Raw genomic sequence first — 27,950 nt, 5'->3', positions numbered from 1 at the left:
AAGGTGAACTTCCATGGGTATCAGAGAGTAGACCTATCTAGATAAGGGCTTGCATGATGTGCCAAAGCCTGAAATATTAAGAGAATTAGCTTTGGCCTCATTTAATTCCCTAATGTCTTTTTTTCCTTGGATTTAGGGGAGCTGAAAGAGCTTTCCTTAGCCATGGTATATGGATTAAGGGGAAGGTATCCCTGCTAAATGTTTGAATAACCAGACACAAAGCATGACCATTGATCGTGAGTGATCAGGGTCAACTTGGAGTGGGGTACTCCAAGCCCTATGACTTTGACTCTTCTCAATATTTTTATCCATGCTTTGGATGAGAGCATAAATAGCATGATAATCATATTGTCAGATGATAGTAACTAAGAAAGATAACTAACATGTTGGGTGACAGAATAAAGATCCAAAAAGATCTCAATTGGTCAGAAAAAAATGAACTGAATCAGATGTTACAAAAGTTCATAGAGATAAATGAGAAGTGCTGAAATTGGATTCAAAAAGTCAGCTGCATATGTGTGAGATTAGAAAGATACAGTTAGACAACAATTTGGATAAATTTGTACGTATGTACTCTTGAGATTTCCCAGAATTAGTTCATATAAAGAAGACCAATGGGTATTAGTGGCCTTGTAAACTCAACATCAGTCATTATAATGTAGTAGCCAAAAACATTAATTTTATCTTGATTTGCACTTAATTTGATACACTTGTAATTTCCAGAATTGGGAAGATTAGAGTACCACTTTACTGTGCCCTCCTTACATTCTGTCTGGAGTATCTGTGTTCACTTTTGTCTGCCACATTGTAGGAAAGTCATTGATGAACTAGAGCATATCCAGAGGAGAGTGACCAGGATGGTTAGGGGACTCAAACCTGTCTGAGAATTGGTTGAAGGAACTGGGGATTTTGAGAAGAGGAGATTCAACTGTTCACATATTTTAAAGGCTCTTCTGCAGAAGAGGGATTCACTTGGTTCTGCTTGGCCCCTGTGTGGACAGAACTCGGAATTATAGGGGGGAAGTTGAAGAGAGGCAAATTTTAGCTGAATATAAAGAAAAACTACTTGATGATGAAAGATATCCACAAGTAGAACCAGCTGTCTCATGACATTATGCATTTCCCATCATTGGAGTTTTTCAAGCAAAGGCTGGATTCAAGTGCAGGGTGGACCAGATTGCTATGATGCCCTTTACGACTCTAAAATGCTATGATTCTGTGATCCTATGATAAAGCTTAGTGATGTGAAAGGGAAGTATTGGCTGGAATACCAGACACCCCCTCTCCCACTGAGGACTGAAAGTGCAGATTTTGGCGAGCTGGGACCCAGTAGCATGGCCAGACAGATCCACAGTGAGGTCTAGAACTGAGCTAGAAGGGAGATAGACCAAAAAAAGGAGGGCTGGGCAGGGGGAGGTAACTAAGAGGAGTAGGCCTAGCAACCCAGAGTTAGAGGTTAGGACAAAGAAAACCTTGTCGTTGGTAGAACTTTTATCTTTCCAATCACTGTTGTACCCTTCTCTTTCCATGTGCTGGTCCTGTAATGCCTGGTAGTAAATACCCCCTTTTTAAAAACTTAAGAGGTAGGTATGCTGTTGTTAAGGAGAAGGGAAAAAGACTAGGAGGAAACCCTATTTGGTCTTCTCCTGCAGGGGTCTTAGAAGATAGTGAAAACAAATGATAGTGTAGGAAACCTAGAAGAGGGGCCAAACTAACTAGGTCTTAGGCTTTGTTGGCACAAAAGTAAATTAGGATGCTGAAGGAAATTGAGAATGACCCCCTGCTTTCCCAGCCCAGGCATCTTCATAGGGACATGCAAATATATTCATCTGAGAGTAATCTATGGGGTGATATCTGAGAGGTGTCAAAAGGCCTGTGTCTCCTGGTCATGGTCTTGTTTATTAAGAGGTAAGGTATTACATCCAGAGAGTCTTTGTTAAAATGTAAATATTGTGCCTTAGAGAGGTAATGCGTTAGCAGTTATTATTTTTATTATTATTATTATTGTCTTTAGCCCATTATTGCATTCAATAACAATTATTTTTAATATTTGTAATGTGCAAAGCACTGTACTAGACACTGGGGATGATGATGATGAATGAGGTAATAACAATAATAATAATAATAATAATAATAAAATCACTAGCATTTATGTAGCACCTACTATGTGCTGTGCTAAGTGCTTTACAAAGATTACCTCACTTAATTCTCACAACAACCCTGGGAGGTAGGTGTTATTATTATCTCCATTTTACAGTTGAGGAAACTCAGGCAAACAAAGGTTAATGATTTGCCCAGGGTCACATAGCTGTAAGTGTCTGAGGCTGGATTTGAACTCTGGTCTTCCTAACTCTAATCCCAGTACTCTATGCACACTGTGCCACCTTGCTGCCATAGACAAAGTCAAAAGGTCATAGGTGGGTTTATAAGAGAGCAGTTGGGTATAAGGCTGGTGACTTTTGAGAGGTAGGGACCACAGATTTAGAGCTGGAAGGGAACTTAGATCTCATTAAGGCAACTCTGTCATTTTACAGGTGAGGAAACGGACCTTGACAAGTTAAGTGATTTGCGTAGGGTCACATGACTAGGTGGTATCCAAACCTGGGTCTTTCCAAGAGTCCAAGTCCAGTGTCCCATCCACTCACTATACCTGCTGCCCCCCATGGTTAGTAATCTGGAATGTAATGATTTTTTCTACATGTTAGCAATTCCAGAATATTGAAATTCTTATCCTGACTCACCATATGATGAGGAATCTGTACTGTATTGCTAAATGCCTGGCTCTACAAATACCCAAATTTTGGTGCTTTATGTATGAAGCATTTTTTATCCATTAACCTAGAACCTACAAACCCTTTCCAATTAATAGAGTCTTTTCACTTTGTTTCTAAAGGACAGGTTTATTTTAACTTCCACAAAGCATTTTTTTTGTTTGCTAAAAGCTACTTCTCTCTAAGATAGGAGGTATTGTCATCGCTGTGCAAACAAAGCAAGATGCTGCATACTCTTGTTAAATGAAGAGCTATCAGTGTATCACTCCAAGAAACCTATCATGGAAACAGAAAAAGGTAACCTGAGAATAGGATCATCTACAGTAAGCTGGAAATAATACGCATCCTACTTGAGCTGAGATGATAGTGGCCCAACATGCATTAACCAGACAGGAGAACAAAAACGAATGAAGTTGACAGCTCTGTCCCCAAAGCTGAAGTAGATTAACAGGCTTGTTGCAAGGCCAGAGGTAGCCTCACATTCTTGCCAATGCATTTCACATTAGTGTGACACTGGGAAAATTCTGACTCCTGGCATCTTAGATGTAATGACAGCAATCTACAGTTGCCCCACTTCACACTGTACCTTCAGGTCCATTCAGGAGCAAGAAGGCAAAAAAGTAAATGCTTTCTTGGTGGCCTGTTTTTGTTTTTTTTTTTTAAGAAATAAACAATGCTATATTCAGACCCGCTGCATACTATTGGTAATTAAGGATAACAAATGCTCTTTGCAGACTCATTAGAGTTTTAAAGTTCTTTAAGTTTTAATCAGATTTCTGTAGAAACAAAAAGGGTTTGAAACAATAGCAGAGAATGCACAAACCATCAAATAAGTGGATTGTAATTGTTCCTGTTTAGAAAATTATTCAGATAACCAGCTACATCAAAGACTATTAAACTTTTTAATTGCTCAGGTAGGAGGATGAGGACTGTCATCATTATCATAAGAAAAATCTGCATCAGATAATACTATTTGAATTTTGAGATAGAATAACACACTCAAGGGTACCACTAACTGAAGTGCCATTTAGTACTCAGAAAATCATCAAATACCTTAATTATTCATAGGACAGAATTGTGAATTCACAGTATTAATTATAGCTTCAGAAAGTGCCTTGTACTATGGTGTGATTATATAATAAGATCAACTAGTGCATAATAAAAGTATGCATGCCTTTGATTTTGGAATAGTAAAGTGCAGACAAGTAGGGGGGCTGGGTCTTTTCCATGTTTTTCCCAGTCCTCCATAACCCTTAGTATACTGAGTACTAAACATTCAATGGCTATTCCATGAATATCAATTGATTTTTGAAAAGGGTTTGATGGCTTTGTGTCTTGAAACAAGTTGGAAGTAGTAGGCTAATATTCTGTGTAGGCTGAGTCTATTTATAAGTTGAATAGACTCTGCCCCTTCAGGCGCTTTACAGCTGGACATGTATGTTAGACTTTGAACACATTTATTCAGCATTGCCTAGGTGCATATATGACACAGAGACATATGAATGAATGAATAAGCATTTATTAAGCACTTACTACATGCAAAGCACTATGCTAAGCTCCAGAAATTCAAATAAAAAAGGAAGACAGTCCCTACTCTCAAAGAGCTCACATTCTAATGGGGGAGACAACACATGTGGAAAGTTTCGGCTGCAAATCATATGGAAAAGTCGCATGGTCCTTAGGGCACAGCTGCAAAGCAAATGTTAATGCTGCTTCTTTAGTGTCATTTCCACTGATAAAATCACATTGGTTTCTTATGTCGAACCATCTGTCAGTGCCAAGAAATTTGATGGCAGTAATTTGATGGGTCTTCAGTAGCAATAGCTATAGCACCCACAGGAGAACTTGCCAGGCCACATCTCCACAAGTGTTGCTTCCCAAGATGATGTCTGAGGGCAAAGGGCTGGAAGCAATGGTATTCCCAAAGCTCTTGAGCCCAGGGTCCTGCTGGGCTGTCTCCACCAGAGTCTAAGGGGAGATGGTGGTCAAGATTGATAGTGGTGGTTTGACTGGCCTGGCACAATCTGCTCCCTGTCTCTCCTCGGGGTGCCTTGCTACATCCATGAGGGCTTGTAGTTTTTGTGTGTGACACACACAGCCCACTGAATGCATTTCTGAGCTTTCGTCCAAATGGCTAGATCTTGTCAAACTTGTTTCTCCCCGTCCTTCTGTTTTCCATTGCTAATGGTGTTTAATGATCATTTGTAAGTGGTATAGTTGTTTGAAGAAGCAAGTTTATTTATTTGGCAGAAAACCACTAGTGGTGATGGCAAATAGATTCTGGAGGTATGTATCAAGGTTCAGATAGACTCCTACTAGGTCTCAAAGAAGCTAGGTAATGCATTTCCTAGGTCTCTGTCGGTGGGAAGCAACTCCCTTTCCTTTTTAAAGTCAGGATGAAGAGAACATTTTTTCTCAAGATATTCTGCTACTTTGGACAGATTGTCCTGTTCCAAGTTGATATAAATTAGGCTGTAGAGAACTATTCTTAGCATTGAGTAATGGTCCAGAAAGTCATAAACAGAGAGAAGCCTTGGATATTATCAGGCTAGGTGTTAGAATAATTCTCATGGAGTTTGAACTATAGGAAGCCTCAGATCATCACTTCAGCTTCCTGTCTACAGAGCCCTTCTTTCTTTTCATCTTGATCATCTTTCTAATCAGTTAATATTACCTATCCACTATACCTGAGGTACTGTGCTATATAAAACTGGTTGAGAAAGTCATAGCAACATATTCCAGAGCCCCGGTGTAACATCCGTCATTGAATGAATGAGAAGTGAGCGGCAGTGTTATCAGGGACAACATTTGCTGTCCCTGAGCATATCTTTTGTCAAAACTAAAACCCTAGAGTAGCAGAATAGCAGAGCTAGCAGAACTTCAGAGCTGGAAGAGAATCGGTTCTGTATCAGTCCTAATCAGTACTCTAAAACATCCCTGAGAAGGGGTCATTCAGCTTCTACAGGAAGAGCTTCAATGAGGAGGAACCCACTGCCTTCTGAGGTCCCCTATCCCCCTTTTGGACAGCTCCAATTGTTAAAAAGATCTCCATTACAGCAAGCCTAAGCCCACTGCTCTGCAGCTCCCACTGAACTCTGCCTTTCTCCAGCTTGCACCCATTGCTCCAAATTCCACCCCTTAAAGCTACCAACAGGTGGTATGGGCTGTCCTTGAAAGTGGTGGCTTCCCCTTCACTGGAGGTCTACAAGCGAAAGGTGACCATTGTTCAGGTAGATAAGGAGGGGCTAGATGGCCTCTGAGGTCCCTTCAGACTCTAAGAGTCTGTGATTTATTCCTATTAAATTCCATCTCCTTGGACCCAGACTAGATTCAGCAGCTTGTTCCCAGCCTATCAAGTTCTTACACTACAGAGAGACATTATACGCTTCTCTACCTTACCCCAAAGACACTCTGCCCTTTCCAGACTCTCAGGTGTGTCCCATCCGCCTCCTTAGCTAGGAGACTCTTTTTTGCCCCTTTTATTATATAGCTGCTCAGCCCCTAATATCGCTAATATCTACCTGCAAAGGAAGCCCTACCTTGGAGGAGAAAGGAAGCTGTCCACTCAGGGGATTCTCCATTTTTCATCTTGTCTCTCATTAAACTCTCATGAACTCCTTGAGAGCAAGGATTGTTTTCGCTTTTTTTTGTATCCCCACAGCTTAGCACAGACAGACACTGGCACACAGTAAGTACTTAATAAATATGTGTTGAACCCATTAAGCTGCCAGATGCTGGGGGAGAAAAGGCTCTTGGGTGCTGGCTATTGCTGTGGCACGAGGTCTAGCCTGTCAAGATTGTATGCTACCGGTAGGATGCAGACACACGCCAGAGGAGCAGACACGACAAATCCTGATGTCGTTCCCAAGAGGCAGTGGGAGTGAGGGTGGCCAGCATTCAACACTGTGCATATACTCAAACAAAGGGATTACATCCTAAGGTCCAAACTATTGTCATCATGTTGCCCAGTCATGTCTGAGAGGCCTCACCTGTCTCCCACCCTTGCCCTGTCCTCAAGCACAATCTCTCCAAAGTACAGATTCTTATCTAGAAATTTTCTTAAAATGGACCAGCCTCATTAGCTTTATTTCTTCTCTTCACTTCTCTGACCACTGTAGGACAAAATGTTGATGCGTTCATCCTGGGCTGCTCTCCTTCACCTAGAATGTCCCACTACACAATCTTAGTTGGCGTTTATGTTCTGCTTCACAGTTTACAAAGTGCTGTGCATATGTTATCTCCTTTGATTCTCACCACCACCCTGTGAGGTGAATGTTTTAGGCATCAGGATCCCCATTTTACAGGTGAGGAGGGAAGGTGAGTGACTAGTCCATGGGCACCCAGCTAGTAAGTGTCCAGGCGGCCCTACGTCTCTCTAGATACGATGTGCAGCAATCTTTCTCCAGTGAGAACCCTGGATGTTAGAGTTAACACAAAAGAGACATAGGTGATAAGAGGCTCCCCCTAAAAAAAAAAATAAGATTATAATTTTTTAAAGTTTGACTGTTTTGATTTTTGAAGGTTCTTATTTCATGTTTCACTTTGGAGAAAGAGGTTGGGTTTAGAGAATAAAAGGTTAATTGAGGGAAGAGCCCTGGGTTTATTCATCTTCATAGCTCCCCCAGCTTAGTGCCCCAACACATAAGAATTTCTTAATAGAAATGCTTGTGAATTGAATCAAACATTGAGTGAATGAATGAGAGGAAAGGTTTGTCACTTGGGAAGAAAATGAGCTGATGATGAGTGAAAATAAACTCAGAGAGAGTCCTGCTTCCCCAGCTGTGCTCTGTTCATCAGAGGGTCGGTATCTTGGCGTGTGTCTGTGTGTGTTTGTGCGAGCTGGCACACTTCCCACTGGTGGAATAGAACGAAGGTGGTTTGGAGGGCTCTGGAGACAGCAGCTCTTTTTATCTTACATGGTTGACTGCATGAAGAGGCAGGGCCAGGGTGAGGAGGGGGAGGCTGGTGGCAGGCCACAGGAAGGAGGCAGCTCTTTTTTTAGCTCCCTCTTCCAAATACACCAAAGTAGTGAGCAAGCTAGGCAGACCATTGATGAGACATTTGTTGGTGATCAGTTAAATTAAACCATTCCCTTCCTTTCCCTCCTCCTATCCAATATCTGGGGGAAGAGGAATTATTTAACATATTTAGCAAATGAAAAATGTTATTTCTAATGCTTCACTTAGGAATTCTTAGTCTCAGCCCTAAAAAGGATGCTTGAGGGCCAGGAGCAAGTGTTATTTCTCTGACTCATTTTTTTTTCCTCAAAAGAAGCTGTCTTAATAGATTTAATCCCTCTATTTGGGTATATGTTTAAAGAAAGTAAAATTTCATTTCTATATTTCCTACATTGGGCTTTTTCCTCCAGGAGTATTCTCTATTTGTTCTAAAGACTGTTGTTTAAAAAAAAATAGAAAAAAGCCCCACATTTATTTAATGAAGTATTAGGAATATAGAGCAAAGTAACATCAGCTAATATAATGACAAATGCAGACGTTATTTAAAATATATGATTTGCTAAAATAGCTAAGCAAGCAAAAATCTGATTTTTTTTTAGTTGCCCTTAGCATTTCAGTTTCATTTTTACTAATAATTCTCCCCAGGCACACAGATATATGGATAATTTTTTTAAAACCAAAAGCATATATACATGCATAGAGAGTACGTTTAATTATACTTAACTGCATACCTAAATTAAGTTTTGTATTTTTGTATATCTGCTAGTTTGTAGTGGATAAGAGAAAAAAAGAATCTGGAGTATGCTACTAAAATTCAGTGCTCTTACAGTGTTTCCTATGACATTGTCAAAGCATGGAAATACTATCTTTTGCTTTTTCTATAGAAAGCTAACACTACTGACCTGCCATTAGGAAGGCATTTTTTTTTTAACCAGTAGTGGTGTTGGATTTGCATCCACACTGTTTGACCCTTTTGTGAAGGGTCAGCATTTGCAAAATGGCCTGCCAGGGATTAAGCAATAGTCTATGTCCATGGAACAGAGTAATGCAAACTGATCTTATTGAGAATAGAACTAGAAACCTTTGCCACATTAAGACTTTAATGGAACCAACTGAGTTAATTAGCCACAAACCTGGCAACAGTGTCTTCTTTAAACTGCATAGGACCACACACAGTCAAAATTACCTCTTTGCTGATAGGTCTTTGTAAAGCCTTCTAGAGAAGGCTCATGTCTGGTAAGAATAGTTATGGAGAATGGAGTGCAGATCTTCATGACTCAAATTGGGCAGCACTTCTCAACAGCAAAGTAGAGACAAGGAGGCTTTTTCTATATTCCACCTGTGAGTTCAGAATGTTGGCTTGTGTTCTGGCACTAGAAAATCCAACAGAAGCCCTGCCTACCCCTCATTCCATTCTCCCCATCCCCCATCTCCCAGGATCTCCAGGGTAGAACAGCTTGTTTTGAGGGGGGGGGCTTCTGGCTTGGTTCTCATTTTTTGCTCTGGTCTATTGAAGGAAGAAAGTGGCAGAACTAACTCAAGCTGAAATTTCAAAGCAGGTGGTTTCTCTTTAGAGGCCTTCTCTCACTTTCTTTTCCTCTTCCCCCTGTGCCCCAGGAATACAAGGTCCTTTGGCTCTCCAAAGTCCTCTACTGTTGCATCTAACGTAGACCCCTTCTCCCTGAGAGAAACTCCTCAGCTTCCAAAATTAGCTTTCTAATTTCTCCTTTTCTGCTCTCTCTACTCCTCTACCCATTGATAATTAATAACCTTTGACTTCTTGGACCTCACAGTAGCATTTTGCTTACATCTCTATATATTGATTTTGTATTTTTAGTTTTATATGTATGTGTGTGTGTGTGTATGTGTGTGTATATATATATACATATATGTATATATATACATATATGTATACATATATATACACACATACACATACACACATACACACATATTTAAATATATACACATACATATATGTGTGTGTACATATACGTGTGTGTGTATACATATACTTATATACGCACACAAATATGTGTGTGTATGTCTATAAAAACAAACATCTCCCTAACAGACAAAAAGTTCCTTAAAGAGCAAAGACTACGTCTTATACATTTTATATCTTCCCTAGCACCTAGTATCTAATGCTCTGAATGCATTAGTTGCTTGGTTAATTTTTTTTAATTGAATTGACTTATGTAATCGCAGAAACTGAGAGTAGTGAGGAACCTTGGAGGCCATTCTAGTCCACCCTGTACCTGAACAGAAATCCCCGCTTCAATATCTCCATCAAGCTGCTATTTGAAGATGTCTAGTGAAGGGGGAAACACAGCACCTTGCAAGATAGACCCTTCTTCTTTTGGATAGCTCATTTGTGAGGAGGTTTTTCCTTACAGAGAACAGAAATCTGCTTCATCACCTTCTACCAAGTAGTGCTGCCATGCTGCTCTCTGGGGCCAAGCAGAGCAAGTCTGATCCTTCTTTCATATAACAGCCTTTCAAATACTTGAACACAGCTGTCATGACCCCCTCTCCTCCCCAGTCCTTTTCTGCATGCTAAACATCCCAGCACTTTTAACCATTCTTCACGTAACGTGGTCTCCAGTTGTCTCACCATTCTGTTTCATCTCCTTTGTCACTTTCCAGGAGATAAGGACGTTCATTCTGAAAAGGGGGTAGCCAGAACCGAACACAGTTCTCTGTGTGTGGACTAGGCAGGGCAAGCGTGCAAAGGAACAGGATCCATCACAAAATAAATACCTATATGTAACATAGAGAGGAAAGTTCTGGCATTAAAATTTATGCCTTCATAAAAATTAATATGAAATGAAAAATCAACTTTATTGTTCCTCTCTGATTATTGTACCCTAGGCAGCTATGTACCTTGCCTACCCTTAGTTCCAGCTACGACTCAAGATACAGCTTTAGTGTTGGTGATCTCAGCTAGGTCCTAAGAAAGTTGTCTGATTGAATTAATTTCTACTAAAATGTAAATGACTGATAACTTCTCTCTGTTGCTCTCCAGAATATTTATAATTAAAGAGGTTCTTGTCTAAGCTACGTGTCTTCAAATTTCAAATAATCTGGCAGAAATACTTGGGATGAGGGGAGAGGATTGAAGGACTTCTCCAACTGTTCCAAATTGATCTGATTCCATTTCCTCTGAATGAGCCTCCAACCCTTTCTCTTGTGTTCTTCGAAGGCTTGAGTTAAGACTACTGGATGGCCTTGGTCAAGGCATTACCCTGGGCGAGCCCCATCCCATCACATGGTTTGCTTCTTCATATCTGGAGTGAGATAGAAGGACCAAGGCTGTCTGCTCTAAGGACATGTGCTAGTGCTTTGTGGCTTGTTGCTCATGTTGCCTAAGAATTAAGGTCATCTGCTCACAGCTTTCAAAAATAAAGGGAACATTGCCTGGACATATGACTAACACTGAATAATGTGGTCAGAGCTTATCTGGAATATGGTGGTCAGTTCTAAGTGCCACATTTTAGGAAGAATATTGACAAGCCTATAGGATCATAGACTCAGATTTAGAGCTAGAAAGGACCTTTCAAGCCAATCTTCCCATTGCCCAGGGTTATACAGTTAGTAAGTGTCTGAAGAACTTTGAAATTTAAGTCATTCTGATTCCAGGTGCAATCTTCTATTATTGCCCCTCTTTTTATAGCAGAATAAACTGAGGGGGAGGATTGAGGGACTTGTCCAAGGTAGTAACAGAAGTGAGATTTGAACTAGGTCCCCTGGCTCCAGATCAGCACACTTTAAATTGTGGGGACTCTTGACCAACTGTATACAAGAATCAGCCAACAGAAGTAAGAATGGAGAAGACCTGAGAGGAGCAAATGATTGATAACTGTCCTTAGGTATTTGAAGGGCTTTCATGGAATAAGACTGGTTCAGCTTGGCTTCAAAGCACAGTGCTAAAAACAATGGGGTGGAAATTCCAAAAGGAAAGATTTCAGGAAGGTACATTAGAACATAGAGATGTAGAATAGGTCGCCTTGGAGGTATCAGATTCTCCGTCAGTTAGAGAATAGCCAGCCACTTGGCCGGGGAATTCTAGAGCAGATTCTTGTTCAAGTATGGGTTAGAGTAAATGATCTCTCAAATCTCTTCTGACTATGGTTTCCTCTGGAACTTGGGCAGATATGTAGGATATGTAGGGATACATTCTGTGGGATAGGGTTAAAATTAATTATTTCAGGGACAAGCTCTTAGCTTGGGGGTAGCACTTTTTAGGGTTTTTATATCAATTTTATTGATTTCTTTTTATACCCCCAACATTTTCTAATTTACCAGTCTGCCAACACCTCCCAGAATGCAATGCCTTATAACAGAACAAAAAAGGGGAAAAAAAAAACAGGTCACAAAACTAACCCAATATAAAAGGTGGTATAGTAGATGGAGTACCAGGCCTAGAGTCAGGAAGACTCATCTTTCCGTGTTCAAATCAGGCCTCAGACACTTATTAGCCTGTTTCCTCATATGTCAAATGAACTGAAGAAAAAGATGGCAAACCACTACAGCATCTTTGCCAAAAAAAAAAACCACAAATAGGGTCATGAAGAGTCAGCCGCGATTGAAAAATGACTGAACAACAAAAAGCCCAAAACATTAGAACAACAGGAGAATGTATTCTGAGTTTCATACTCCGGGGCCTCTACCTCTGATAAAAAGTGTATGAAGAGAGAATCTTTAATTTTAAATAATTTTAAGTAACTTTAGTACCTTAACTCCTTAGATGAGAGTTGAGGCTTTGCCTCCAGGTACAGGTGTGGTGTGGAGGAGGATGGAGCCCCACTTCTTCTCCTCCTCCTTAGCACTGCTCTGAAAGGGGCCTGCCTCCCTCCTGGTGTCTTTCTCCTCTCACTAACACACTCCCCAGCTGCCACTCGCAGGGATCAGGAGCCCAGGGGTCTTCAGCCATGCTCTACAAGCTGAAATTAGAGTCAGTGGGATGAACTGTATCCTCTCCTAGCAAGACTGTACTGTCTTTAACCATCTTCTCTTGCCCCTCTCCCTCCACTTGCCAATTCAATGGAATTTGCCTTCAGTTCCAGAATTTCTACTTCTAGCCTCACTGTCCCTATGTTAAGAGGTCACAAGCTGCTTTGGTCATTGAAATCCTCTAGCATTTCTCATAGAGGTTAATCATTTACCACAATTTATTTAGATAATTACTAAAAAATATTTTATCCTTTTATCCTGAAACATCTTTTCCTATTCAAAATTATGCAGTGATGCTGGGATATAATAATCATGATATTTAAATTGAAGTGGTAACTGAAATTTAGTTGTAGGAAGAAATTAGAAAGAATAAATTTAAGTTTAGTCAAATTAAAGTATTAGATGATATGAATGATAAATAAAAAGTTACTAAACAGGGTCTTGGTTCTTCATTGTCAAGCGAGAAGCAGGCAACGTGCCTGGCCCTGGCGAGTGATACTGGGGAGTCCTCATTAGAGACACTCCACCACTCCCTGCCATGTTTCTCTTTCTTTTTCTTTTTCTTTCACTGTTAAGACAGTGTAATGATATATTGTGGATGTATTTTTAATTAAAAATCTGATCGGGTCTTAAGTTTAAAGTTAGACAAGTGTATCCGTATCCCCACCATTGGAAATGCTGACCCAGTTAGACCTGCTTAAAGCTGTAACTGAGATCCTGGCATTATAGGAGTCAGAGATGTTTTCCAGTTCATTTTTGGCCCCTGACCAACCTGATTGAAGTGCCCAGAACTGAAACAGGCATTGAAAATATAACTTTCTAGATCAATGTTTACATAACAAACTTCAAATTTTAAACCTGTTAAAACCTTAACTCCAGAGACGCAAATAAAAAAAGAAAAATAATGTGCTTTTCAAATGACTTTCATTCAACACTTTCCAAAGAAAGTAACAGTTATGTTCATTTGATTTATCTTAATTTTTAAAATGTTTAATTTTTTTAATTGCAGCCTCTTGGAGCCAGTGACTATTTGGAGCTATCAAAGAATTACAATACAGTTCTTTTACGAAACATACCTCAACTTACATTGGCACAAAGGACCCAAGCGCGACGATTCATAACTCTTATTGACACCTTCTATGAATTTAAGGTGAGCAAAAAGCAAATTTTCTCTCTCGACTTAGAATGTCAAAACTCAAGCACTTCAGTCCCGTTACATACGTCTTCAATGTGCCCAGCGGTTCAATAATCTTGCCAGCCCTGTGTAACTAATGATAAATAGTACAGCCGACTCACTGATACCTGACAACCTCAATCTCCCTGCCCGCAGAGTAACATCATAAGGGGTTATATCTTCTGTATCATTGGTTCAATTCAGCAAAAATTCAGCTCAACAAATGTGTTCTTTTATCCATACATTTCTAAATAAGCCTAAGTTTTCCTTAGCACAGGCTGGATCCTCAGTCTCTGGTGGAATACAATCCCATGAATACATGTGTAGCATCCTGGTGCACCGGTTGTAGTGTTCCATGCAGTAAGGCATCTTCTTCAAGTTTCAGATGAGCAGAAGGCTAAAAGGTTGATTACAAACCAGAACTATTTGACTAGGGCTCTAATGTCTCTGAGGCTTCAGCACAGAAGTCAAGCACAAATTGGAAGGGTTTTTTTTAACCCATGTGTAGAGGCTAGCCACCAAAAGCTGAGAGAGGGAAGTGGTGGCAGCCGTTGGTGCTGCCCAGTGAGAAGTACTTAACAAGACTCCTTCAAGATGGAGAAGAGAAAAGGGATGGTGAAAGTATGACAGAAGAGGAAGAAAACCCCTAAGGCAGAAGTTCTTAACATGGGGAACTTGTCTTTTGAATATTTTAACAACTGTTATTTCAGTATAATTGGTTTCCTCTGTAGTCCTACTTACTTTATTTTATGCATTTAAAGCATTATTCTGAGAAGGGTGCCAAAAAGGGTCTGTAACTCAAGAAAGGTTAAGAATACCTGTCTTTGGGGCAGCTAGGTGGCACAGTGGATAGAGCACAGGCCCTGAAGTCAGGAGGATCTGAGTTCAAATCCAGCCTCAGACCAGACACTTGACACTTACTAGCTGTGTGACCCTGGGCAAGTCATTTAACCCCCAACTGCCTTTAAAAAAAAAAATCCCTGCCTTAAGGAAAGACAAGGGGCCAGAGTTGTAACCATTGGGAAGAATAAGTTAGAGCTGAGTGGAGGCACCTATTTCCTTTGCAAGACATAATGAAAAGGGAAACACCTTCTGATATGCCTGAAGGCCTGGAACACTGAAGGTCAGGATGTCTAGGCACTGGCATGACAATGGCCAGCCAGCCACTGGGGATTTGTTGTTCTAATCATTTTCCAGCCTTTATCTATGAGAAGAGGGGTATTTAAATCAGGGACCAAGCCCAGTCAGATTCTAACAGTCCTTTCATTAGTAACTTAGTTCCCCCTAAGTAAGTTCCCATTACCTTAAAGTACTCCTACACCAGTAGATTTAAGACTCTGGAGATAAGGCCAGGGTCACAAATCCAGGGAAGCTCCTTTACCAGAAGTGATCATAGGGTCCTAGCCTTGTCTCTAGAAGTGGGTGGTTGCTATTTCCTGGGGCTTTTTTCCCCCTATGGTTTAGAGCCCAGAGTATTTGACTTGCATATTCATATTGGAGGATGGGGATAGAAAATGAAACAGGATATGGGCCTGCTAACTACCAAACACTTCAAAGTATCAAGCCGAGGCTTTCCCTACCACCACCCACAAGAGAAGATTTTAACCAGGAAAGTCATTTGTGAAACTAGCTTCCCAAAGGCCTCTTTATAATTTAAATAATGACCCCCCCCAAAAAAATTTCTGTTAGGAATACAACACCCCCTGTGGGGCTTCTTCCTCAATTTGTACTTATGCTCAAGGATTGGGTCCCTAGAGGGCAACTGCTACCTTGTGTTTTAGGGGAAATCCTTTAGGCTTACATTCCTAATGCTACAACTTAGAAGCCCCCATTGGTATGCTTTACAATTTTAAGCCATCAGTCTTTATGCATAATTAGTTCTTAGCAAAGGCATTTACTAAGATGGTGTAGTAAGAGCAATTGCTAAAAAAAGGTTCCTTTCATAAACCTTTTTATATTCCCCAAATATGTACAGTGTCTGTTGGGAGGAGTCAGGTCAAATTTGGATTACAGTGGTACTGAGGCCATGTGTAAGATTCCTCTGTGGTAAATGCACTTCTCCACTGCTGGTGCTGCAGAGTATTAAAATGTGTGAAAACGCATCAGTTTTGAGTCACCTTCTACTTTTACTATTCCTAGTACTTTCTACTCTTAGCAATCCACTGTAGCTAGGGGTGAAGGAAATCAGACTCAAGATAATAAAACTCAGTTAAAAAAAAATTAATACTTCAGGAGAGCTGTGTATGCTAGGAGATCAACAGTAGATACTGGGGCAGCTAGGTGGCACAGTGGAGTCAGGAGGACTTGAGTTCAAATCCAGCCTCAGACACATGGTATTCACTAGCTGTGTGAGCCTGGGCGAGTCATTTAATGACTGAAGTCAGGAGAATCTGAATTCAAATCCAGCCTCAGACCAGACACTTGACACTTACTAGCTGTGTGACCACTTGCCTCTCAAAACAAAACAAAACAATAGATACTTAGAGTGAGAATGTTGTTTAACCCTTATATTTTCATGTTTCAAATAAGTAATACGTTAGGGGGCAGCTAGGTGGGCAGCGGATAGAGCACCAGAAGGATCTGAGTTCAAATCTGGCTTCAGACCAAACTTGAACTTGCTAGCTGTGTGACCCTGGGCAAGTCACTTAACCCCAGTTGCCCAAAATAAATAAATAAATAAATGGATAACAATTTTAAAAAAATAAAAAACAAATAAGTAATACCTTAGAGAAAATTCCTCGTAGTAAAGATCCCTACTGCTCCCATACTGCTCCCCGCACCTACCTCCTTCCTTTTAATTAAAAGAAGTAAAATATTTATGTTGCAGGAAGATTGAAAATTGATCTACTCCCCTAATATTTGTCTTCATTAAACTATGCACCATGCCAAGAGAGTTTAGAGTGTCTTAAAGAACAAGTGACAGATTATCTCCATTCATACATTGAAGACTTAGCATGACACTATTGAGTCACAAAAACCAGCATGATCCCAGAAGGCGGTCATGGAAGGTGACTCACTTTTGGAAGTGAGCCATTTTTGTGGTTCCCATTCCAGTTGGATTGTGATCCTCTCAGGTACATCAGATGAAATGAAAAACCCACTTGGATACCAGATGTTCAGTGTCAGTGCCACATGTGAAAGTACTAGTCTGTCTTTTCAGATAGTTTGGACTCTGAAAGGGTCTGGTTTATTGGGGTTTTTTTCCCTAGTTTTCTCACATGTTATGTAACTGTTGAATGAATAGGTATTTTAAGTAATTCTTTTACCTCATTGATTCCATATAAATGGGTTGAAACTGGACCTGTGAGTTCATTGTTAGAGGGAGCTCTGGAGAGGAACTTCTTTATCATCGCAGATTAGCACCTTCTCTACAGTCTTATAGAGTTGCCTGTACGAATGTGAACTTTAAAAAAAAAATGAGAGTATTTAAAACAACAAAAAGCATGTCATACTTGAGCTAAGGGATAAAAAATTAACGAAAGACATAAAGCTGTACCCTTTGTATGATTACATATGCACACTCAGATATTTATGTAATCAGGAAATAGTGTAAATCTCAGTCTTTTTTTTTAAAGATGCACTAGAAATATCTTGATGGAAATAAAGATATAGTATGTAAATGCAGTGACTGTATGTTGACCCAAGCCAGTTTACAGAAGTGGTCATCGGAATGTCTTCAAGGAATTTGATGTCTTGCCAGTTCCAGGAAGCAAAAAGTGCATGTGTTTACCCTTCAGGTCATTCTGCAACTAACAAAAACTATTAGGAAAAATAGCTTGATACATAAGAGAAGCAAATATCTACATGACTAGGATGGCAGGTGTGAATATTTTCAATTGTCCAAAAGGTGTGTCCTTTCCTTCTCTATGTGAGATCAAAGAAATGGCACTGCTTCCTCATTTTCTGCTCTTCCAGGTACGTATCATTTGTTCCGCATCCGCTCCTCTGTCAAGCCTATTTTTGTGTCAACATCATGACAGTCACTTGGAGCAAAGCAGAACACTGATGGATGATTTGGGGCTGAGCCAGGTAGGCGATATTAACATAATCTCCTTTTATCATAAAACAGCTTCCTTGGTTTTGGTCTGATATCAGGGCAACACTTCAGGAGAAGGAATGCAGTGCACATTTAACTCTTGGTTTACTGCTTTCTTCTAAGACCATTGACAGATGCTTTATAACAATCACTGTTCTGGGTATGTTTATATGGTGCCCATCACCACTGGAGCTAGCTAGACACTTTGACAAGCTAAATGTGCTAGAAAGTGGGGATGATAATAGCACATACCTCACCAAGTTGTTGTGAGGGTCAAGTGAGATAACATGTAAAGCCCTTTGCAAACCCCCAAGTACTATATAAATGTTAGTTGCTATCATGGAAGAATTGAGGGACACAGGCCAGGCCTGCATGGTGTTAGCCCATTTATTCAGGGCCTTAATGTAATAGGAGCCCGGAGGATTCATATGAAACTGAGCTAAAACCAATTCAGAAAGATGTAATGGTATTTCTTTCCAATATAACAGTGTTTTTCGCCAGTGTAAAAGGGCAAAGCGTTAATCACTGGCTGGTTTTGTCAGAAGCTTTGTCTCCTAACCCCACATATTCACCTCTTAACAAGGGTGTATTCAGGGTTTGGAAGAATCAGGTCAATTATGCTTGATGAAATGAAATCATATTTTCAATAGTCACTTGAATCCACTTGTGGAAATATCTAATTGTGTTATAGACCTATGTACTATGAACTCTTGAAGTTATTTTTGTAAAAGCTGTACTAAGGTATTAGCACTAATGGTTGTTGTCTTTTTTTTTTTTTACATTTTCAAGAGAATATTTCAAGCAATATATTTCTGTGGTTTGAGTGTATTGTAAATCATTAGAGTTTTAGTTTCTTGTTGCAGACCTCAGTTCAAATGGGATAGGACCTCAGATCTCATCTTGTTTGAGGTAGGAAGAGATTAGAAGGTGTGACTTCAGTGACATAGGTTAGAAATGGGTTGTCATTAAGGTTCTGTTGCAACCAATGACTTGTCTATGTTAGATGGGCTCCAACCAGCACTTCTCCCCTCCCCATTTGGAAAACCCCAAGTATCCATTATTTCCTAAGGATGAGAAGGCATAAAGAGGTTTCACCATTAATTAGCATGGATTAATACTGGGATACATGAATTAGATTTAGTATCTGGTAAAGTACTGGTACTCTCTACAATCCAGCAACCCATTGTCTGTGACAAAAAGATAAGACCCCTAAACCCAAACACTTCAGAAATTACTCTGGTCTCTAGCAGTCATGGTGAGCTCACTCAGCCCCCTCTAGAAAAACTACCAAATGCCACAGCCATCCAGGACAGGAGGCAGCTGCGGCCTTTCTTGACCAAGGAGAAGCCGGTGAGCATCAGGTACGGTGAAAAGAGAGCTAGATTTGTAGTCAGAGGACCTGGGTTCAAATCCCACCCTTCAGTTTACTCCCTGCATTACACTTTGGACAAGTCGTTTCACCTCACTTGGGCTCAGTTTTTTTATCTGTAAAATGAGGAGGTTGGGACAGACAGCCTCCAAGTTCCATCCCAGTTCCAAATTGGTGATCCTATTATCAAGAGTCCTTAAACGGCAATTGGAATTTTTCCTCCTCAGTTTGACAAAATGAAAATTTTTTGCTTTGTTCTAAGTGCCTCCACTTAGGGAATCAAAATGCCCATGGTGCTGTACTCTTTCCTAATTTACTGTGGCAGTAATAGTTTTCCACATTCCCACTTTTTATTACTTTGCACACATTTATTGACTAAAGTTTCCTTTTGGGAGATTTTTCAGGGAAATTCCATTTGAACTAATTGTTTTGTATCTTGGCTTCCTTCAAAGACCAGAGACCATTTTTAAAAACATTTTCCTTGCTACTTTTTTTTTTCTTGGTAGTTTGTTCTGGATATTTTCACATGATATACTTTGAGAAATTATGAAATATTTTAAGACGGTATGGGATACCTTTAAAATAAATTATCTAATAAAAAATGTCCTTTGTGTACTTGTCACAGGTTGTGAGGTTTTGGCTTTGTTTTCTCCAATCTAGGATTCAGCTGAATCCCTTTCCATGTTTACTGGAGAAGAGGAAGTCTTTGCATTTCATCGCACAATTTCCCGACTCACAGAAATGCAAACTGAGCAGTACTGGAATGATGGCGACCGAAGCAAGAAGTGATTCTCACTGACAAATGACCAGAACTCAGGGCAAACATGGATGCATTGGAGGGAAAGCCTTATTGTGGAAATTGAACTAATTATTTTTTCATTAATGATTGATTTGTTATGCACTTTCTCCTTTGGACCATTGATCCTCTGTCTCAGACTCCTCTCAAAGAATTCGTGGATTCATAAGTTAGAGCCATTTTTACAGCTTCATATTTTTAATATTTATTCTGCCTTTTGTTCCATCAAAAAATTAAAGCCAGTGCTCTTGAAGGTTATTAGTAACAGACTTTTTAGCTATATGTTTTACATAAAGCTACCTGAATATGCGATTGGCTCCTGCTCCATGCTGGTGATATTTATAAGAATATGTCCTGAATGGAAGAAAAAGCCACCTACAAAAGGAGAAGGCTTCATACCAAATTCAGTCAATTGGAGGCAATAAAATCCTGAGTTTAGTCAAGTGTATTATAACATACTTGAATTGTAATAAACCTGTAATTTACCTTCTAAACTTTCCAGTTGCCTTGTTGAGCGTCAGTTAACTCAGAGACTGAGATCCTGCTTCAGTAAAGAGGTGTGGCTACAAGGTAAAAGCAAAATCATGTGGAGAGCATTGTCCTGCAAATACAAGGAGAGGGGAAGGAAAATCTCTTCCTTTTTTCTCTCTTGCTAAAGACCTGAACAGTCCAATAAATAGAAAAGAACGATCGATACACATTTATTAAGGTCCTGTTGTTACTTTTATTTTGAATGACTTCCTAGCCTGTGTAACACCCTCTGCCAGGTCAGGATATCAAGGAATAACAAGAGACCCCCACACTCTTGATATAACTCCAGGGCTGACTGATGATATAAAAACTGGTCTATGGTAAACACAAGAGAAGGTGTGAAGATACATGTGCCCACACTGTCATCCTCTTCTCAATGTTGGTTGTGGCTCCAAGAGATGGAGGACCACACATGATAGTGTCAGGGAACTAGCCTTGTCCTGCTGGCTGACTATAAGCGTTCAGCAGTGCTTGGCATTGGCCTCATTTTATACTTAGGAAAGGTAAAGGGAGCTGAGCCTTGGATGAGTGTTCCCCCCTCAGGCATCTTTAACTACACCAATCACAAGTAGGCCGAGTAGAGAGAAACACTGTAATGGGTAGAATTCCTTTGGTGTCCAGGTTTGGATTTAGGAGACTTATTATACAAGCCAGTTCTGTGTCCACGTCCCCTCTTCTCTAACCAGCCTGCATTGCTTTCGTTACACCTATGCCTCTTATCCCTGAGACCACTGAATAAGAACCCCTAATACAAAGAGTGACATTTCACAAATACTAGTAGAATTCAAGTACTCTATCGCTTAACCACCAAGCACTAAAAACTAAAGCTCCTGGAACCCATAGGGATAGCAAATGATTACAGTTGATAGTAGAAGTATAAACATGGATCTAAATTAATTCATTAGTTAATCAAAGACTCTCAGAAGTAGAAGGGACTTGGATGAGATGTCATGCTCGTTTTATATATGAGACCGAGACCGGTGAATTTAGCTGAGGGAAACACCAGGGTTACAACCTAAGGACTAGCTCCCCTAATTTGGGCAATTTTTCACCACGCCTTGCCACCTCTCTTTCATCCTTCCCTGATGCAGATTCATATGAAATAACCAAATGTACAGGGGAATACATGCATATCCAAGAATAGAGGAAACATTTCAATCTGGGCTTTAAAAAAGTGGAGTTAAATTTTTTTAAAACATTTTTATTCAGATGAAAAACAGTGAGTTAAAAACAAATTATGCTAATTAAAGTCTATTAATTCAACAGAGTGAGTTTTTTAAACAATGTGGTTTTTTTTCCCTTATTAAATTAAATTTTAATTTAATTAATCTTAAGTTATAACATAGTGGCTACAGTGCTGGTCTATTATACTGTTGGCCCATTTGCTGTTGGCCCATATTGAGTTTATATGTCACTGGAATCCCCAGATCCTTTTTAGTTAAGGAGCTATCTAACCATGCCTCCCCCATCTTGTGTTTATAAAACTGATGTTTTAAACTCATGTTGGGCTTTATCTCTATCCATATGAAATTTCATCTCAATGGTTAGCCCCATGCTTAGTGAGTCTGTCAAGATCCTTTTGGATCTTGACTGTTACCCAACATAGTAGTATCTATTCCTCCTTCTATGTGCCATTGACAACTGTGATATGTGTATGCCATCTCTTCCTTTACCCAAGTCAATGATAAAAATGTTAAACAATGAATAGACAAGGACAGATCACTAGAGACTCTCTTACGAGTGAACATCTGAGTTAGGGCTTATTCTAGACCTCCTGTTAGTTGCTTTTGGGTCAATTTCCAACTGGCAAGACATTCCAATACATAAAGTACTGAACAAAAACCCTGAGTAACCTATTCATTGTACCTATGGCATTCTTTAGAGTCTAGAAACTGATTCAGGAGATTGAATTCAGACAATGGCACATTTGGTCTTTGCTGGCTATGAGGCACATTTTAAACTAATGGCCACTTGTTCTAGGGATGAGCTCCTCTAAGAAAATTACTCAGAGTTCAATCAAGTCCATAAGAGCAAACCCCTAGCTCTTTGATAACAGGTCAAAAGTCAGCCATGTAAATTAGAAAAGGATGGTTGTTGAAATTATTTCTGTGTCAGGGGCTACCCTGTTTCTTTACCTGTTCCCTCTGCTTCCTCTGGCTAGCCAGACTACATTTTCTTCTTTTTATAAAAAATAAACTTACATTAAAATATTTTAGTTTTTTATAGCATCAAAATTTCTCCCAGCACCCCTCTCCCTTCTCCCAAAGAGCCTTTCCATATAACAAATAATATTTTAAGAAAACAAAAGTTAAGAGGAAGAAAGAAAATCAGTGAAACCAAATCATGCATTTTTTAAAAAGTATAAATATATATATGCAGTGTACCATATTGGACCTCCCACCTCTGCAGAAGGGTGAGGTGGGGACACCAAATACTTTCTAGAATATTTCAAAGAATAGAAGGTCAAGGTTTCAGCAGCTTACAATTTGTGGACTCTGATCCTTTTTTCAAAAAAAAAAAAACAAAAACTTGGGACATTCAGCCTTCTCCACTCCTGTTTTCCAGTTTTTCAAAGCTCATGGAATCACAGAATCACAGAGGTTGAAGGGACCTCAGAGGTCATCTAAATAAAAATCTTATCTATAAAAATTCCCCGCAGGAGCTTTCTAATTAAAGACGTCCAACAGGGGGCCACTTTACTTCCTGAGGTAACCCATTACTTTAGACAGTTCTAATTATTAGGAAGCTGAAACTCTCATCTACAGTAAAAAGCATTGTTTCAATTGTTTTATCTGTCTTTCTTCCAAAAGTTGAACTTTTTCTACTAACCCACCATTAGGTTTCTTGGCATTACAGTCTTAATGTCAGTCAATCTCTTATGTTACTAAAAAAAAATCTACAAGAATTAATTAATTAATCCTCTCTTGAACCAATAGAATTAAATTTTAAGATGTTGGTTCTGACCAAGTATTGCTTTTCTCTATGTAGCTTTTATACAGTCAGGGTTTAGAAGTCTAGTTAAAAATGAAAACAAAACGGAAAAGTGTCCACTTCTTTCTTTGAACCCCACCCTTGCAATATGGCATTTTCAGCCTGGTCCAGACATTCCCTTTCCCCTCCCCAAAATAAGACTTACCCAGTATTCATCACCCTCAGATCTGGTGCTGTAAGGTCTACTCCCACTGGTGAGTTCTTCCTGGGCCCTCCATTTTGTGAAGGAATCCAAGTTGGCCTGCCTTTATTCTCCTCCTGGCTCTGTTCCTGACTTCCACCTTTCAAAACTATGTCCTCATACTTTCACTGCTTTTCATCTTTTTCTGGAATTTTCCCCCCATTAAAAAAGAATTTTGCGGGCAAAGACTGTCTTTCTATTTTGTTTGTACATGTATCCTCACCACCTAGCACAATGCCTGGCATATAGTACTTCATAAATGCTTCCTTCCTTCTTCCTTCCTTCCTCTATTTTTCCTTCCCTTCTTTCCTTCCTTCCTTCTTTCCTTCCTTCCCTTCTTTCTTCTTTCCTTTCTTCCTTCCTTCCCTTCCTCCTACCTCCACAGAGATTCCTCCACACATGTGTAAGGGGAAGAAGAAGCAATGGAAAAGTCAGCACATCTAGACAACTCAGCCTCCTACTAGATAGCAATGGTGACTTGACTTGCTCCAGCCTTAGGATAAAAGCCTTGGATCCAACTTTACTTACTTTGAGACATTTGCAAAAATAAATCGATATAATTTCCTCTTACATCATTCCAGAGATCCCCATTGGTATCCAGTTGTACCAGTGATGCCCTTTAACCAAGACCATTCATTGTCTCCCCCACCTCCCTTGCTTTTGAATTAAATGAGATAATATATCTAAAAAGCACTTAGCACAGTGCCAGGCACACAGTAGACACCATATAAATGTTTATTCCCTTCCCTTTTGCAACAAATAATAAAACACACAAAAAAGTAGTTATGATCTATTGTGTTTTTATCTAGAGTAAGCTGACTTTAAATACTAACTCAAGAATTATAAACATAAACTAGAGTAGATGGCTGCTTTCTCAGGCAATGATAAGGGGGCTAGGGGCCAGCCACTTCACTACCCAATATTTGTTGTGAATGGAAAGTTATTGACCACAGGTAGCTCAGGCACCTCATCCTTAGTACCCCTGATGGTCCCATCTTGACTACTAAGAGTGGAAGTAGCTATAGCATCCAGAGCTCCAGCAATAAGCTTTGGCAGCCACGCCACTCAGATGCTCAGTCTCCCATAACGAATTCTCAAATTATCCCCTCCGTGTCCTCCCAATCCTGCCTGTGAGTTCATGCAATGTAATGTCTCATAAGAGTCTCAGTCTCCCCCAGAATAAAAGGAAAAGATGCTGCTTGTTTGGGACTGTGTCTCTGCAAATCTCATGTAGCTAAGTGCTGAGAACCTTCTCTCTGCCAACAAAGGGATTTTTTTCTCCACAGACCTTTCCACATCTGTAACCACAATTTTTTTTCCTGGAAAATTAGAAATAGATATTTGGAGGTTTGCATCATCTTCTGTCTCCAGCCCTCCTGAGGCCTCTGGAGGCTAAAAATAGATGATTAATATAGCTAGTATTTATATGGTGCTTTGTGGTTTGCAAAGTGCTTTACAAATATTATCTTGTTTGCTCCTCGTAGCAACCCTAGAAAGGGTAGGTTCTGTTAATATACCCATTTTACAGATTAGGAAACTTAAGGAAGATAGAGGTTAAATTACTTCCTCAATGTCACACAGCTAGAGGCTAGATTTTAACTCGGGTCTTCCTGACTCCTGGCCCAGTAACTTTATCCATAAAGTGATAGCATAGAATATCTTTCAGTGAATTTCATTCGAATATGTAAGTAGTGTGCCTGGGGTTTCTCCTCTCTATATAGAAACAGATGAATCTCTGTCTCTCAGACTTTCTGAACGATATCATGAATTGCTGTGGCTAAAAAAAAAAATCATCACATGATTGCCTTCTGGTGATGAGCATCTCCAAACTACTAGGCTGGTCCTCAAAATTGGAGACCAATAGTCCATTGCCTGGAACGATGCTCAAAGTCTTTCCATCTTTATAAAATCAGCTAGCCCTTATTTCCCACAAGTAAAGCCTTGAAGAACTCAGGGTCACCTCCATACTGTGATGAGGAATCAGAAAAGAACTTTGTCAAGCAATTCAACAAATTCCTACTACATGCGAAGCACCATACTAGGCACTTTGGCGACAAAGACAAAAAAAAAATGAAACAATTTCTGCTCTCAAGGAGCCTAGTGGTTTTGTTAAGAGCTATGATTTGTGTACAGAATCAGGGATTGTTAATCTTTTTGTGCATCGCAGACTCCTTTGGCAACCTGGAGAAGCCTATGGAACCTTCTCAGATGATGTTTTTGATGCATACAATACACAAGATTTATGAAAGATACCGATCATAATAATAAAAATATTTTTAAACAACAAGCTTTTGGATCCCAGGCTAAGAACTTCTAGCTTGGATTAACCATTGAAAATCATCATTAGATTTTAAGCTAAGATTTTAAGGAAATTTAACTGTCTGGAGAAAAAAAAAAGGGAAATTCTACTATATGAATAATGATACTAGATTATAAGCTCCATGAGGGCAGGGACCGTATCTGATTAAAAAAAAAATCTTCCACAGTAACGAGCTGAACACAGAGATGTTACTTAGTAAAGATTTTTTTTAATGAGTGAATACATAACCATTTCTTAAAGGCAACAAATGTTCATTTTGCTCACCTTAGTGAGGAGACCTAGTCAAAGTGTGGTGCACCTAAATATTTTTTTTAACATACCTCCATTGTTTCAACTGTAAAATTTAAAGCACAGAAATCTTGCAGTGCCATTTGGGCTAAACTGATTTTGATAGTTATATTATTTATAACTAATCATGTTATAAATGTTCAGTGGGAAGATGGATTTAAATAATAAATATGACAGTTGAATCTTTTCAATTTATGTCTACTGTGGTTATCAAATACAAGATTAGCTTAATTTAGCCAACTAATCAATCTGATAAGTATAGGGAAGGGGCTTGTGATTTCACTGGTATCTGTGTGAGAAAAATCCTTCTACCAAATGCCAGTTAGCATTTCTCCACAACTTAGAATCTTCTAGAACACCCTATTAAGGTTAAACTTGTCCAAAGTCACATAGCCAGAATGGGTCTGAGTGGGAACTAAAACCTAGATCTCTGTGGCTTCAAGGCCAGCTCCCTAACCATTATGCAACTCTGCCACACCAGTGAAAATAATAAAAATTAACTTGTGAAACATACCTGTGCACAAGACATAAAAGATAGTTACATTTTGGGGTGCATTTTGACCATTAGAACATCAGTCTTTTAAAAGACTTCCAATATACTATCTTGAGCTGTGAGCCATATTTTCAGTCCATGACTACTAAAACTCACTATTGTGTGCCCCTCACTTAATCTTGAACAGTTCATCTCAATACTTGGACTCCCTAGAAATAGGTGACATCACTCCATCACCAAATGGCAGTATTTATAGTGGATAGAGTATCTGCTCTGGAATCATGAAGATCTGAGTTCAAGCCTCATCTCTGACATACTAAGTTCAAGACCCTGGACAAGCTATTAACCTTTCCATGTCTAAAGAAACTAATTAAACTGCAGGCTTAGACCAATGCAAAAAACTAAAACCTTCCATTACCAGAACTATTCCCCAGTTTTCCTTTAATCCTATTTGAAACTGGATGTCTCATAGGAAAAAGGAAACATTTTGGAAGTAGTATTTGTAATAAGCCACTAACTTTAGAAGAGTATACATCTTTAGCTATTTCTTTGAAGCTGAGTTTAGGAATTTTTCTCCAGGCAGGATCAAGATCTGCCTCATTAGTACAGCTACTTTCTTATCTAAGGTAGAGGCATCTAAGACCCTAGTCAAACACTTTCTCAATGTGATTGTGAAATCTCATTGTGATTTCCTCTGTGACTGCATTAAAGGGGAATATTTTCTTGCTTACTATAAAAGTCTTGCCTAGCATAGGTTGTACAGCCTCTATCTAGCTTGTAAATACAGAAGGGGAAGGGAGGAAGTTTAAGCTTCTGTTCCCTATGATGAACCTGTTGTTATAATTATTCAACCAGCAGGTGGCAGTTGGTAACCACTATTCTAGTTCTATTCAATAGGCAAGTTCTGGTGCTGGGTATCCCTGGTGATAACGCATACTCGCCCAACTAACTGGTGCCTAACTCTTAATGGCTCTTAGGGAACAGATCACTTTGTATCCCTTTGTATTCCCATTTCTCTGCAGGGAATCGCTAACTTGCAGGGTATCTAGGGTATGTAAATGGATAGTGTCTTTACCAAGCTTATCCACC

General features: G+C 39.5%; 1 protein-coding gene across 3 annotated transcripts in view; it reads left to right on the top strand.

Moving 5' to 3' along the window:
- Nucleotides 1-20,551, top strand: part of AFG1L (AFG1 like ATPase) — a 185,786-nt gene extending 165,235 nt beyond the window's left edge. For 2 of the 3 annotated variants that reach the window (XM_021008152.2, XM_021008150.2), the window contains 3 exons: nucleotides 13,692-13,832; nucleotides 17,772-17,885; nucleotides 19,922-20,551. In XM_021008152.2, the coding sequence (XP_020863811.1) occupies nucleotides 13,692-13,832; nucleotides 17,772-17,885; nucleotides 19,922-20,050 (384 nt within the window). In that variant the 3' untranslated portion in view covers nucleotides 20,051-20,551. The remainder of the gene's footprint in view (nucleotides 1-13,691; nucleotides 13,833-17,771; nucleotides 17,886-19,921) is intronic. The other variant, XM_078155206.1, reaches the window with a different exon arrangement.
- The last annotated feature ends 7,399 nt before the right edge of the window (nucleotides 20,552-27,950 follow it).

Source organism: Phascolarctos cinereus, unplaced genomic scaffold (assembly GCF_003287225.1).
Source record: "Phascolarctos cinereus isolate Bilbo 61053 unplaced genomic scaffold, phaCin_HiC Scaffold_5;HRSCAF=322, whole genome shotgun sequence".
In the NCBI taxonomy this organism is placed as follows: domain Eukaryota; kingdom Metazoa; phylum Chordata; class Mammalia; order Diprotodontia; family Phascolarctidae; genus Phascolarctos; species Phascolarctos cinereus.
Note: the sequence above shows the minus strand (reverse complement) of the source record. Positions and strands in the feature narration are given on the sequence as shown.